A 15,518-nucleotide genomic window follows, 5' to 3' on the forward strand; every position below is an offset into this window, starting at 1 on the left:
GCCAGAGCTTAAACACAAATTCACTATTTTCTCACTACAGCATGCTGTCTATGTACCTGTGTAGTGCATGTTTTGGCTCCTGCTGCCCTAACCATCTCCGCTATGGGCTGTAACTGCAGCTCTGCTGCCTAGACCAGAAACCACAGGCAAGAAACTCCTTCATCTCTGGAATGTCTGTCTTGATACCTAGCCCTCTTTCAGGAAAAACCAGGGCTTACTTCATTTCACTCTGTTCCCCAGCCATACTCAGCTGTCTGGCAGCTTCATACACCATGCCCTTCCTCCAAATTTGGGAACCATGATTAAATCAACTCCGCCCCAGTTCCTGGGAGGGGAATGTCAACCAGCTCCTCTCTGGCACCACTCAACCATCCCAATAATCTTCTAGACCAAAAAAAAAAAAAAAAAAAGAATGTAATCTCCCCAAGGGCAAGGTCTCTATCTGTGTATGTATCCACAATGCTTGACACTTAGTAAACAATTAATAAATGGTTTTTCATTCACATATTTTTTGGGTGGGTCATTGAGGGTTAAGAGGGTTAAGCCCAGGGTCACACAGCTAGGAAGTGTCAAGTGTCTGAGGCAGGATTTGAACTCAGGTACTCCTGAATCCAGGACCAGTGCTTTATCCACTATGACACCTAGCTGCTCCTATTCACACATTCTTGATTCAAAACTGACCAAGCAAGAGGTAGTACTTTATAAAGCAAGGAAAGTAAACCCTGAAATGTTGCAATTTAAGTTGAAACTCTCAATCTACTTCCACAAATCACAACTTAACTTGCTCCTAACATCTTTTTTCATTGAATAACTAAAATGTGATAGTATATTCCAACTCAAAATTAACAGCAAGGAGGGCGGCTAGGTGGCGCACTGGATAAAGCACCGGCCCTAGATTCAGGAGTACCTGAGTTCAAATCCAGCCTCAGACACTTAACACTTACTAGTTGTGTGACCCTAGGCAAGTCACTTAACCCCAATTGCCTCACTAAAAAACAAACAAAATTAACAGCAAGGGGCAGCTAGGTGGCGCAGTGAGTAGCGCACTGGCCCTGGAGTCAGGAGTACCTGAGTTCAAATCTGGCCTCAGACACTTAACACTTACTAGCTGTGTGACCCTGGGCAAGTCACTTAACCCCAATTACCTCACTTAAAAAAAAAATTAACATCAAGGTATACTGCTGGGGAGCCTCTAACAAATAATTCTGCAATTCTGAATTTAGGCTTTCAACCAGTTGCCTTGTCTGAAAGCCCCAAAACAAATCTCCAAATCTCCTATCTGAATGCCTATAATCATGAGGTTCAATGAAAAGCTAATACTACAGTTCTGCAAAAGCTGTGAACTGAGTTGGGGTTGAAATGGATCCAAGTCTCCACTTTGTTAAAACAAACCAGCTGACCAAAGCTAAAAACCCAGGCCAGATGCTAACAGCGCACAGGAATCTCAGTTCCAGCACCATAACCAGAATAAATGTTCAGATGGGGGAAACTAAGGACAAAGCATATTTCAAATTCTGTTAGAAATTACCCATGTGGGGGGGGGGGGGGGGTGCAGAGCCAAGATGGCGGAGGAGAGGCTGTGACTTCCACAAGCTCCAGATAAACCCGCCCATTCACACTCAAATAATGCAGTAAAAAATCAAAACCCAGAACAGCCTAATGCACATAAGAACAAAGTGAGACTATTTCTCTGCAAGAGGACAATTCTGACCACCTACTGATCAGGCTGAACAGCTCAGCGCACAGTCCAGACCCAGCCAGGGACACTGCTTCCAGTGCATGTCAGAGTCTTCTGCACTGACAGCTTCTGAGGCTCCGATCACGGACTGGTGAGGGGGTTCGGAGGTAGGCCAGGGTGAAGTGGAGGCAGTATCTACTGGAGTTGGGGAAAAGCGCCCTGGGTCTGAACCAGTGGGCTGAATTGAGTGGTGGTGGCCCAGCAGGGGAGGGGTAAAAGCACGCCAAGCTTCTGACCATAGAGAATCAGAGTTCAATAAGACTTCTGTTTCCGGGTCAAAGAGAAAGCAGCTGTGATTACTCACAAGCCAGGCAGGCTGAGAAGAAGCCCAATCACCCCCTGGGCCACGCTGTAGCATGAACAGTGTGTCCTGGAAGCAGCGCTACACTTTAAGGAGTAAAAAGCCAAGAAATAGTAAGCCAGGATGAGTAGGCAGAGAAAGCAGAAGAACATTGAAAACTTATTTGGGGGAAAGGTAGACCACAATACATCCTCAGAAGAAGAAGATAATAATAGGGTCAAAGCTCCAACATCCAAAGCTTCCAAGAAAAATATGAACTGGTCTCAGGCCATGGAAGCTCTCAAAGGGGACTTTGAAGAGAAAGTAGGAGAGATAGAATGAAGATGTAGAGAAAGAGAGGAAGGAATGGAAAGAGAAATGAGAGCAATGAAGGAGAGTCATGAGAAAAAAGTCAACAGTTTGAAAAGCCAAATGGAAAAGGAGATTAAAAAACTGTCTGCTGAAAATAATTGCCTAAGAATTAGGATTGAACAAATGGAAGCTAGTAACCTTATGAGAAACCAAGACACAGTAAAGCAAATCCAATCCTTGGAAAAACAGCTGACCTGGAAAATAAATCTAGGAGAGATAATTTGAAAATCATTGGACTACCTGAAAACCATGACCAAAACAAGAGCTTAGACACCATCCTCTAAGAGATTGTGAGGGAAAATTGCCCTGATATTCTAGAAGCAGAAGCTAAAATAGAAATTGAAAGAATCCACCGATCACCTCCTGAAAGAGATCCCAAAAGGAAAACCTCCAGGAATATTATAGCCAAATTCCAGAACTCCCAGGTCAAGGAGAAAATATTGCAAGCAGCTAGAAAAAAAGGAATTTAAATACTGTGGAGCTCCAATAAAGATAAAGCAAGATCTAGCAGCTTCTACATTAAAGGACCGGAGGGCATGGAATAAGATATTCCAGAGGGCAAAGGAACTACAGCCAAAAATCACGTACCCAGCAAAACTAAGCATCATCTTTCAGAGGCAAACATGGAATTTCAAGGAGAAAGAAGACTTTCAGGCATTTGTTATGAAAAGACCTGAACTGAATAGAAAATTTGACTTTCAAATACAAGACCCTGGAGAAGCATAAAAAGATAAATAGGAAAAAGACTTCATGAGGGATATTAAAAGATCAAATTATTTATATTCCTACATGGGAAGATAATACTTCAAACTCATAAGAACTATCTCAGTGGGGCAGCTAGGTGACGCAGTGGATAGAGCACTGGCCCTGGAGTTGGGAGTACCTGAGTTCAAATCCAACCTCAGACACTTAACATTTACTAGCTGTGTGACCCTGGACAAGTCACTTAACCCCAACTGCCTCACTTAAAAAAAAAAAAAAAAGAACTATCTCTGTAAGGATTTAACAGAGGACACAGGTCTGAACTGAATACAAAGGGATGTTATGTTTTGTTCTTTGTGGGGTGTCTTATGTCTGGGGCCAGATTTGGGCTTGGGGCCTCCTGGGCCCAGGGCTAGTGCATTGTCCACTGTACCACCTAACTAACCCATAATGACATCCTTAAAATAGGGTTGAGGTGTAGGAGAAATAGACTGGGGGAGGGGGAAGGGGAGAGATGGTCTGGAGAGAGGTTGTTCACATGAAGGAAACAAGAAAAAAGCTTATGGAGGGGAGGGGAAGAGGGGGAAGGAATTGGGGAGTGAGTGAACCTTAATATCATCAGAATTGACTCAAAGAAGGACTAACATATATATTCAAGTGGGTATAGTAATATATTTTTGCCCTGAGGGAGGGGAGGGAGATAAGGGGGGGGGAGAGAGGGGAAGGAGGGAAGGGCAGATTCAGGGAGAGAGAAGTAAAAAGCAAAATACTTTTAAGAAAGGTAAAGATGTTCAGCATAACAGCACAAGTATGACATATTGAATTGCTTGATTTCATAGGGAGGGTTGAAGAGAGAGGGAGGAAGAAAATTTGGTACATAGAATTAGCTCAAAGACCTTAAACTCATCAGAGTTGGGTCATGGAGAGAATAACATTCACACCCAGTTGGGAGGAGTAAGTTTTTTGACTGTTTTCTCTCACAACCTAGCTAATGTGGGAATGTTTTCCACGACTACTCATGTATAACTTATTTTGAAATGCTTGAGTTCTGGGGGGGGGATGGGAATGGAGGAGGAAGAGAAGTTGGAACACAATTTAAAAAAAAAATTGATGTTAAAATTTGTTTTTAACATATATTTTGGAAAATAAAATTCTATTCAATAAAAAGAAATTACCCATGTGATGGTTGGCTTTTTAAATTGCTTGCCCTCCATTTCTTTTTGAATCTTTGCTACAAAGGATGGTTCAATGGGATAGGGGCAGGAATGGAAGTATTTGAAAAGAAATGTAAAATTTTAAAAGTATCACTGAAAAATAAGATATAATTAAAAATCAATAAAAAGAACAAACTGTCAAAGATAGTCAAACATATTACAAAGTACAAAGAAGAGAAATAACGGGGAGGGGTGGGGGAGCTAGGTGGTGCAGTAAATAAAGCACCGGTCCTGGATTCAGGAGGACCTGAGTTCAAATCTGACCTCAGACACTTGACACTAGCTTCGTGACCCTGAGAAAGTCACACCCCCCATTGCCCCTCCAAAAAAAAGAGAGAGAGAGAGAAACAACAGGAATAAATACTTGTTTAATTGAACTTAATGGCAAGGACACAAAGAATATATTATCATGATTCTACTTTAAAATGTAGAAGGAAGCAGAGAAGAACTGAAAAAAAAAAATGGACTTTCCTCCTGGTAGATTAACTAAGTCACTGCAGAGGTGGAAATTTGGGATTGGACTAGATAAACTTTTGAGGATCCATCCAGATATAAAACTATGATTCTATGACTACAGATGTGAAATATTGCATATCCACAGGACTGATGTGTTTGTTTAGTAGGGTTTGTTGAACTGCTTTTTTCCCCCTCTTTCTTTTTAAATTTTTGTTTAGAAGGGACAGGTCGCTGGGTAGGGGAAGGAAAGAGGAGAAAGATACATTTGGAAATAAAGGGCATGTAAAAACAAAAGATACCAAAGAAAAATCAATAAATAAAATGGGTTAGAAGGTGAGCCAGAATTCTTCCAACTGATTAAGCACTTCTCCTTTGTCATTCTGGTATTCCAGGCTTACTGTTTTGCTTTTCAAAATAAAATAGAAAATAAACTTACATAAGGGGGCAAGGGAGGAACAAATATATAAGAAATAAATAATAAATTGGGTGCTTTTTGAACAATAGTCTTAACATGAACTCATGACTCAAACAAAAATTCTAAGTATATCTTACCTTCTGTAGGCACTCCAAGACTTTAGCCATATAATCTTCTTGACATTTGTATGGTTGGAAAGGAAAATCCACTGTAACTCCATTTAATGTTATCTTGGGCATTTTTACCTGTTTCCAGTATGATTCCCTAATTTCCTGAAATTCAATATATTTGCTATTAAAAATCCATAAAATCACCCCAGACTTCTGAACATTTCTGTCCACACTGATGAAGGTAAACAGCTTTTATAAATAACAATTTTCCGTAAATAACGTTTGTAAAGAATAATAATGACAACTTGAATTTGTGAACAACCTCCCAGTGTGGGATGTTCAATGCACTCTCAATCAGTTAATTTTACATCTTCGGAATTGGATGCCTCCCAAAGGAGAGAGATGATGGCTGACATTTACAACTGCATTAAGGTTTTTGCATTTAAGGTTTATAAAGGCTTTCCTCACAACAATTTTGCAAGACAGGCTATAGAAAGTATTATTATTCCCATTTTACAGATGGGAAACTGATCTGCCCAAAGTCAATCAATAGTAAATAGTGGTGCCACAATATGAAAGGTCTCCTGAATATAAATGTGCCTTTATTTCAACACCACTAAGCTACAATGCCTCTATGTCCAGGTTATAAGTGACAATGGAAAGTTAAGCAACTAGTATGCACAAAAGCAGAGACCTAACTGGGGCAGTGTGGTGCACTGGAAAAAAGGGCTGAAACTGTAGTCTGAGAGCAGGGGCTCAAATCCTGCTCTGCTACTTACTTCCCAGTTGACTTCCTAGGGTTTCTACGAAATTGAAAGGGGTGGATTTTATGGCCTTGTTCTTACACCAACACCCTAGGACCTCCTGTTTTTTGCCAAGGGTATTACATAAAAATTCAAACACAGAGTTTAAACCACAGAGTTTAAACCACAGAAGTCTGGGCCTTTAAGACAGTAAAAGTCCCACTTAACTGAGGCCATTTCACAATGGAGTACCTAAGGATTTAGACTTGTCCTGTTGGTTCCAGCGGGAAGAACTAAGAGCCATAGGTAGAAGCAGCAGAGTACAGAAGGGGAATTTCCTTCTCAGGCCACCCATCACTCCTGCATAAGTGCAGGCTCCCCCAGTCAGAAAGGAGGGTCCCAAAACAAAGGGGTGGTTCCGTTTTAGCATTTGCATTCCCAGTAATTAGCACAGCCTCAAGGCACGACTTTAGCACACAATAAATGCTGTTCCATTCATTCATTGAGAGGCTGGTTTAGGCCGTCAAGAGAAACTAGGAAACAATTCATGAAATATCAATTAAAGTAGGTCCAGAGAAACCAGCCAGCTGCGGAAGTGTTGAAGGGTTAGTGGGATTTCTCCCCACGCCAGCCCCCCACCTTTCTTGTTACACCAGCAGAAGCAGAACCCTTGAAAACATATTGTCGAGGGCACTTCTGTGCAGGTGAATGATCTAGCCCAAAGAAACTGTTATGTCTCTGCCAGCTGAAATTTTTGATTTTCTGATCAGTGCGTGGCTGAGAATCGTGGGCGGTAGAGTGCAAGAAATTGGCAAGACCCAAGTTGGCAGCGGTGGCCTGAAGCCTTACAGTAATACGCAGGCGTCCTTCCCATCGACCGTAGCCAGCCAGCGCGCAGCCTGCTGGGAGCTGTAGTTTTTTCTAAAGATCATCCATCCTCCTAGCTCCGGAAACCATTACTTCTCCCTTAGCTTCCGACAGAATCACTGGGTAGACGCCAGTGGAGGGACGGATCCCGAAGAGTACTCACCAGCCCTTCTCAAGAGCTCTTCTCTCTCTCTTTACCTCTCTCGGTCCTCCGCAGTGTACCAATTTGCACTTTCCCGGGCGGCAGAGAACCATTGGCGTAAGTTGTCATGTGATGCTTACGTCACGTCCCAGAGCGAAAGCCACTCCCTTCTTCCCGTGATGCTCCGGGTGGGCAGTGGTGGGTTAAGCTTCTTTTGCTGCTGAGGCTACGTATGCTATGTGGAAGTGAGGTCTAGCCCCTCCTTTCCTTGGCTCAGGTCTCTACCTCTGTTCTTTGATTTTAGCTTTATTATCTGTTCTTTGATTTTAGCTTTATTAACGCTATTTTCTTTTCTGAAGCTGCTTAACCTGAGCTAAACAAACACACCGTTGCCGCCTCCCCATATGAGCATTTCCAAAAACAAAGTAGAACACAGATTTATACATTAAATCCCGAATCTCTTCCATAGCAATTGCTTTTTTTTAAAGCATATAATAAATTCAACCTATTACTTTAATAACTTGCCTTGCTTTGCTGTGCTTCCTTCTAAACTTTGTATTCTCTGAACTTTTAAAATTGTTTAAATCATTCTCTCTTGCTCACTCGCTTGCTAGCTCTAGCATCAGCATCAGGGTTCCCTGACCCCTCTCCCCCAATTAAAAGCAGAAAAAACCCTCATAATAATTAAGTGTAATCAAGCAAAAGGGGTCCCACACAGCGGCCATTTTACTTCTTGCTACTTGAGTCCATCAACCCCATTGTCAATAGTGCTTCATCATAAGACCTTTGCAGATGTGGTTGGTTAATGCTTTTATCGGTGTTCTTAAGTCTTTTAACAGTGTTTTTCTTTTAAATGTTGTCAATGCATAATCTGTTCTAGTTTGCCTCAAATCATTCTGCATCAATTCCTGTTTCCCGAGTTTTCTCCATTTCTTAAAACATAATATATTCCATTACATTCATAAACCAAAGTTTATTCTGCCATTCTTTAGTTGATAGGGACTCCTTATGTTGAAATTCTTTTCTTTTTCCTTTAAATTACTCCCTAGAGAGCCCGAAGTTTGTTTTGCTTGTAACTATTAATTCCCTTATCAGTACTTGTTCCCCTGCTTGTAAAAAGACTTTTGGAACGATATTTCTACACCAAGCTCTCCCAGTGTGTGCATGAAACTCTTTGTCTACTATACTATTCTCATGAATACCAATTATAAGAACTAGTTGAGTCCCACACTCTCTTCAGGACCCCGTGCACTACATAGCTTTCCAGGTCTTTCTAACCTCCACTATCTCCTGAAATCTATCCAAGTTCATGTTCACTGTTTCCATGACACTATCCATCTCTTCCTCTAACATCTTCTTTTCCTTTTGCCTTCAATCTTTTTTTTTTTTTTGGCGGGGCAATGGGGGTTAAATGACTTGCCCAGGATCACACAGCTAGTAAGTGTCAAGTGTCTGAGGCAGGATTTGAACTCAGGTACTCCTGAATGCAGGGCCAGTGCTTTATCCACTGTGCCACCTAGCTGCCCCACTTTTGCCTTCAATCTTTCCCAACATGAGGATTTTTTCCAATGAGTCCTGTTGCTTAAATTGATTTCTTTAAGTATTGCTTGATTTGATCTCCTTGCTGTCCAAGGGACTCTCAAAAGTCTTCTCTAGCACTATAATTTGAAAGTGTTGATTCTGCATTGCTCAGCTTTTAGTGCAGCTCTCACTGCTATACATTGCTACTGGAAGAGCCAAAGCTTTGACTATACAGACCTTTGTCATTGAGATTATATCTCTGCTTTTTAGTATGCTATGCAGATTTGCCATTGCTTTGATTCCAAGGAGCAAGCATCTAAATTTCATGGCTATAGTTGCTGTCTGCAGTGATCTTTGAGCCCAACAATATAAAATCTAACACTGCTTCCATTTCTTCTCCCTCTGTTTGCTAAGAAATGATGGGACCAGTTGCCAAGATCTTAGGTGGGTTGGGGTTTTTTTTTACACCTAAAATATCTTTAGTTTCCCAATTACACAAGAACCAGGGAGTGACTACACAGCAAAGGGCACATGCTTGGGCCACTGGTACACAGAAGGGAGCAGTAACTCAGGCAAAGGTGGAGCCATTCCAGCCCATGTTGGCAGCGTTCAAGTCGTAGTAATTGATATAGAGCCTGTCCTCAGGGATTTTGAGGTGCTTGGTGAGCTGCTTGCAGAGCTGTTTGCTGTACCCCTTGTTCTGGGGTCCAGTGATCTTGCCGGTGCTGTGCAGGCTGCAGAGGACACATGGGTCCAAGGAGCCCCCAAAGGCCATCAGCTGGTCCCTCAAGATGTGCATTGCAATGTACTGGGTAGGCTTCCCCATGGCCTTGGCTAGCTGCATGGAGAGTTCACTCAGCAGGGAGTCGGGCACTGCAGAGATCAGCACATTGGTCTCTATCACAAACATGGGCATGGGGAGGCAGGAGCAGGGCAGTAGTGAGCAGTGGGCAGCTTGAGCCAAGTTGGTTTTTTTTTATGTTAAGCTTCAAGCCAACTTTTACCCTCTCTTCTTTCTCATCAGGAAGCTTCTTAGTTCTTCTTCACTTTATTATTGATATTTTTCCCAGCAACCATAATTCAAGTTTTTGATTCATCTAGCCTGGTATTTCACTACATATAAGTTAAACAAATAAGGTGACAATATATAACCTTATCATACTCCTTTTTCACTCTTAAATCAGTTGTTCCATGTTCGGTTCTAACTATTGCTTCTTGGCCTGCACACAGGTTCCCCAGGAGACAAGATGATCTGGTACTCCCATCTCTTTGAGAACTTGCCACATTTTTGTCATGATCCACACAGTCAAAGGCTTTAATGTAGTCAATGAAGCAGAAGTAGATGTTTTCTGGAACTCCTTTGCTTTCTCCATAATCCAGCCAATGTTGGCAATTTGGTCTCTAGTTCTTCTGCCTCATTGAAAATGAGCCTGCTCTTCAGTTAATTCTCAGTTCATATATTGCTGAACCCCAACTTGTAGAATCTTTTTTTTATTATTTTATTTTATTTATTTACTTAGAATTTTCCCCAAGTTACATGTAAAAAACCCCCAATTTTTTCACATTGATTTCTTAAAAGTTTGTGTTCCAAATTTTTTTCCACCCTCCCTCCTCACCCCTCCTTAAGAAATCAAGCAATTCAATATAAGTCATGCAAACCATCTTCACATTAGTCAGGTTGTGAAAGAAAACAGACAAAATAACTTTAGAAAGAGGAACTAACAAAATTATACTTCAATGTGTATTCAGATACCATCAGATCTTTCTCTGTTGACGGTTTGCTTTCAGCTTGTAGAATCTTAAACATAACCTTGCTGGTGTGTGAAATGAGTACAGTTGTTCAGTAATTTGAACATTCATTGGTTTTTCCCTTCTTTAGGATTGGGACATAAACTGATTGATATTTTCCAATCTAGTAGCCACCTTTGGGTTTTTCAAATTTATTGGCATATTGAGTACAGCACTTAAACAGCATCACCTTTTAGTATTTTAAGTAGTTAAACCAATTCTGTCACCTCTACTAGCCTTATTGTTTGCAATGTTTCCTAAAGTCCATCTGACTTCATTTTCCAGGATATCTGGCTCTAGATCAGTAACCATACCATCATGGTTATTGGTGTTGTTAAGATCTTTCTTGTATAGTTCTTCTATGTATTCTGGCCACCTCTTCTTAATCTCTTCTACTTCTGTTAAGTCCCTACCATTTTTATCTTTTATCATACTCATTTTTTTTTTCAGGGTAATGAGGGTTAAGTGACTTGCCCAGGGTCACACAGCTAGTAAGTGTCAAGTGTCTGAGGCCAGATTTGAATTCAGGTCTTCCTGAATCCAGGGCTGGTGCTTTATCCACTGTGCCACCTAGCTGCCCCCATCATACTCATTTTTGCATTAAATATTCTTTTGATATCTCTAATTTCCTAGAAGAGATCTTGTCTTTCCCATTCTATTGTTTTCTTCTATTTCTTTGCACTGCTCATTTAAAAAAATCTTATCCCTCCTTGCTATTCTCTGGAATTCTGCATTCAGTTGGGTATATATTTTTCTTTCTCCTTTCTCTTTCATGTTCCTTCTTTCCTCAGCTAGAAGCCTTATCAGATAGCCATTTTGCTTTCTTGCTCTTCTTTTCCTTTGGAACGTTTTTTTGTTACTGCCTTCTGTACAATATTGCAAGCCTCTGTCCATAGTTCTTCAGGTACTCTCTCAGATCTAATCTCTTAAAACTATTCATCACTTCCACTTAATATTCATAAGGGATGTTATTTAGGTCATATGTATATGTTGGGTGGTTTTCCCCAATTTTCTCCAATTTAAGCCTGAATTTTGCAATAAGAAGCTTATGATCTGAGCCATAGTTAGCTTCAGACCTTGTTTTATACTCAGAGCTTTTCCACCTTTGGTTGCAAACTATATAATTGATCTGATCTTGGTATTGATCATCTGGTGATGTCCATGTGTAGAGTTACCTTTTGGGTTATTGAAAGAGAGTTTGCCATGACCAGTGAGTCATCTTGACAAAACTCTATTAGTCTCTACCCTGTTTAATTTCGTACTGCAGGCCAAACTTTCCTGCTATTCCAATTATCTTTTCATTTCCTACTTTAGCATTCTGATCCCCTATGATAAATGTGACATCTTTTTTGGGTATTATTTCTAGAAGATACTGTAGGTCTTCATAGAACTGATCAACTTCAGCCTCTTAGGCAATCAATGGGTAGAGGATAGACTTGTGTTACTGTGATGCTGAATGGTTTGCCTTGGGTTTGAGATTATATCCCAATACTGCTTTTCTCATCCTTTTATGAGAGCTACTCCATTTCTTCTAAGGGATTCTTGGCCACCATCTGTAGTGATCAAATGAATTAATTTTACCCATTCCCATCCATTTAAGTTCACTGATGCCTAAGATGTCAGTGTTTAATCTTTCCATCTCCTGTTTGACCACATCCAGCTTACCTTGCAAGGTTCATGGATCTTACATTCCAGGTTCCTATGCAATAGTGATCTTTACAGTATCTGACTTTCTTTTTTTTTTTGGTGAGGCAATTGGGGTTAAGTGACTTGCCCAGGGTCACACAGCTAGTAAGTGTTAAGTGTCTGAGGCTGGATTTGAACTCAGGTACTCCTGACTCCAGGGCTGGTGCTCTATCCACTGCTCCATCTAGCTGCCCTGCCCCCCCCCCCTTTCCTTTTATCACCAGACACACTCACAGCTTAGCTTCCTTTCAGCTTTAGCTGAGCACTTCATTAGTACTGGAGCTACTTGTAGTTGTCTTCCACTCTTGCCTAGTAACATATTAGATACCTTCTGACCTGCAGGGCTCATCTTCCCGTGTCATATCTTTTATAATTTTAATGCTGTCCATGGGATTTTCTTGGTAAAGAAACTGGAGTGGTTTGCCATTTCCTTCTCAGAACTTTCTACTATGACCTGTCTTGGGTCACCCAGCAGAGCATAATTTATAGTCTCATTGAGCTACAGAAGCCCCTCTGCTAGACAAGATAGTGATCTAGGAGGGGACAGTGATGTTTCTTTCATCCTCTCTTTTCCCTCTTAAAATACTCAGAAGAGAGCCGATCTAGCCACTCACTCACCTCTGTTTTTCTTATTTAATTCTCTCAAAACCCTTTGAAGACATTATTTCTATCTTTTTTTTGTGAGCAATTGGGGTTAAGTGACTTGCCCAGGGTCACACAGCTAGTAAGTGTTAAGTGTCTGAGGCCGGATTTGTAGCTCTATCCACTGTACCACCTAGCTGCCCCAAGACATTATTTCTAAAGGCATATTTAGCTATTTCTCCCAATTAATAGATAGAATTTATGTAGCAACTGCAAAATGTTTTACAAATATTATCTCATTAGACGCTCACAACATACCAACCCTGGGAAGTCTGTGCTATTTTTCTCATTTTATAGATAAGAAAACAGCCTGATGGTTGCCTAGAGCCAGACAGCTAGTAAGTTGCTGAGACCAGAGACTGAATTTGTAATTAGGTCTTCCTGACTTAAGGTCCGATGCTTTGTCCACTATGCCATTTAGCTGCCTCTGTGATTAAAATGTCAACTTTTCATCATCATACAACCTCTTCCAGTTATTCAAATAGATTTACCTTTCTAGGTTCCTCTGGACTTTTGTGTTTGTATTTCAAAGTTCCTATTGGTACTGACTTTTTTTTCATCAGTAACTTCCTAATTGGGTTCTTCCCTTCTCCCAGTCTCTCCCAACTTCAATCCAAATTCCCTATACAACTGCCAAAATCATTTCCTTCAAGCACACATCTAATAACTATTTCAAAACCTTGCTCAGAGTGAGTCTTTGTTTCCTTTAGGATAAAATACAGAATCTTTTGTTAGGTATCTTAAGCCTTTTCATTCTTTCTCCGGCCTACCTCTCTGGGCTTTTTCACATTATTTCTTTTCCTGCCCTCTCCATGCTGTTTTCCCATATCCCTCTTGGTCTCCCATGGCAAGAATATATACATATACACATATTCTTTTGAAAAAAATGTATATTTTTTCCAAAAGAATACTTTTCTCCCTTTCAGAATCCCTAACTTCCCCCAAAGCTAAGCCCAAAGTCACATAGCTAATAAATGTCTGAGCCCAGATTTGAACTCAGGGAGATGAGTCTTCCTGATGCCAGGCCTAGTACTCTATCCACTATACCACCTAACTGTGTCTATATTCTGTGTTTACTTATCTGTATGTGTGTGTGTGTGTATGTATACATATATATATATACATATATATATACATATATATATATATATATATATATATATATATATATATACACACACATACATATATATGTATGTATATAAATGTATTCCTGCTTGGAGAATATGAACTTCTTGATGGCTGGGACTTTAACTTTTTGTCTATGTATCCCAGTGCTTAGCAGAGTTCACTGACCGTAGTAGGTGCTTAATTCTTCTTGAATTGATGTAGCCAAGCTGAGATTTGAACACAGAATTCTTTTCTCCACAGCAAACTACACTTTAGATTCCACAATCTCTCATCTGGTTGGTTCTTTGGCCATGGAAGGTCCAAATCCCAGCTCTACCACTTATTCTCTATGTGAGCAAATTACTTCCCCTTTCTATGCTTGTTTCCTTATCTGAGAAAAATTAGGTAGTCTGTTACCTTTAAGATTACCTTCAGGGGCAGCTAGATGGCGCAGTGGTTAAAGCACCGGCCCTGGATTCAGGAGTACCTGAGTTCAAATCCGACCTCAGACACTTAACACTTACTAGCTGTGTGACCCTGGGCAAGTCACTTAACCCCCATTGCCCCGCAAAAAAAAAAAAAAAAAAATTACCTTCAAGTTCTAAATCAGTGCTGTTGTTTTCCCATACAAGTGACATAGTGGATTCAAGTCTATAAGCATTTGTTAAGCACTTACTTTGAACCAGAAACAAGGGATACAGAGACAAAGCTACACAATGCACAGAAAAAGGTTCCTCAAGGATAACAGTGCTATTTGGGGGTTGTCTGTCTCGTATATCTCACTATTAATTTATAATCAACCCGTTACCTTATTTCCAGTCATACATACTGTCACCTCCACAAAAGAGAGTAGGCAAAAGCTTTTATAGAAGATGATAGATGGGGTGTCCACTTGAAAACTGGAAAGTTCCCTTTTGGAGTGGGGTGGAAAAAGCTTGGATGCTTGTCATATTCCTGAGAGTTGAGGGGGATTTTTTTGAAATGATGGTCCTAACTTCTGGGGTTACCTCTGTCTCCTAGCTCTGGGCAAGGAGTAACCATGCCTAACTGACTTTCCTGCTACAGAATTTAATCTCCCTTTACTTCTTAGGTGTGTCTGTCCCGATATCTAGTCCCTTGATTCCTTGATACCTCTGTCCTGTTATCCGGTCATCTTTGGTTTTGCTTCTCACAGAAGAAACTTCTGATTTATCCTAAGCCCCATGTCACATACCCTTGATACCTTTTGCAATTTGGGTATGCTATGTATAGCGAGAACTAGCACCTCTAATGTGAGGGTTTGCCAGGTTCCTTTCAGAGTTATTCATCTACTTTTGGTGTATACCTGATTCACTCGACTGTCACCTGTAGCTCCAAGAAGCTGAGGCATGAATAATGACTAAAACTGTCTTGGCAGACAAGCTAAACCAGGTTGAGGGTAACCAACAGGCCTCAAAGCCATTGGTGAGCTAGGAGGATGTCTACCCCAAGCATGTGAAGACTTCCCCTGGCAAAATAGGCAGATGAGAAGAATTTGCTCCAATGTCCATGAAGGTGGCTGAGTAATAGAGTGCTTAGAGTTTGGTCAGGCATCAGAGACACCAAAGTCATCCTCTGCCAAGGTTATTCACTTCATCCAGGTCATCACCAGTCATCTAGACTTTTATATTTGTATTTTGTATTTGCATTTGTCTTACCACTGGACTTTGATGACTCAGGAAGAGAGATTTAGGCTGAAGACTTTGTGCAACTT

At 40.8% G+C, this 15,518-nt stretch overlaps 2 protein-coding genes across 2 annotated transcripts in view; both read right to left on the reverse strand.

Annotated features, from left to right (window-relative positions):
- RTEL1 (regulator of telomere elongation helicase 1) overlaps positions 1-6,414 on the reverse strand; it is a 100,081-nt gene extending 93,667 nt beyond the window's left edge. The window contains 2 exon segments of the mRNA XM_043980203.1: positions 5,315-5,449; positions 6,283-6,414. Of these exon segments, the coding sequence (XP_043836138.1) occupies positions 5,315-5,416 (102 nt within the window). The 5' untranslated portion in view covers positions 5,417-5,449; positions 6,283-6,414.
- A 2,714-nt stretch (positions 6,415-9,128) lies between these two features.
- LOC122738133 (macrophage migration inhibitory factor-like) lies at positions 9,129-9,476 on the reverse strand. The gene has a single exon (XM_043980202.1). It carries the CDS (start codon positions 9,474-9,476, stop codon positions 9,129-9,131), a length of 348 nt encoding a protein of 115 aa, XP_043836137.1.
- Positions 9,477-15,518: the final 6,042 nt, after the last annotated feature.

Source organism: Dromiciops gliroides, chromosome 2 (assembly GCF_019393635.1).
Source record: "Dromiciops gliroides isolate mDroGli1 chromosome 2, mDroGli1.pri, whole genome shotgun sequence".
Taxonomy (NCBI): Eukaryota; Metazoa; Chordata; class Mammalia; order Microbiotheria; family Microbiotheriidae; genus Dromiciops; species Dromiciops gliroides.

Bases quoted from the DNA above. Each gene is read 5' to 3' on its own strand.
- LOC122738133 (XM_043980202.1), bottom strand. From the start codon at position 9,476: ATGCCCATGTTTGTGATAGAGACCAATGTGCTGATCTCTGCAGTGCCC.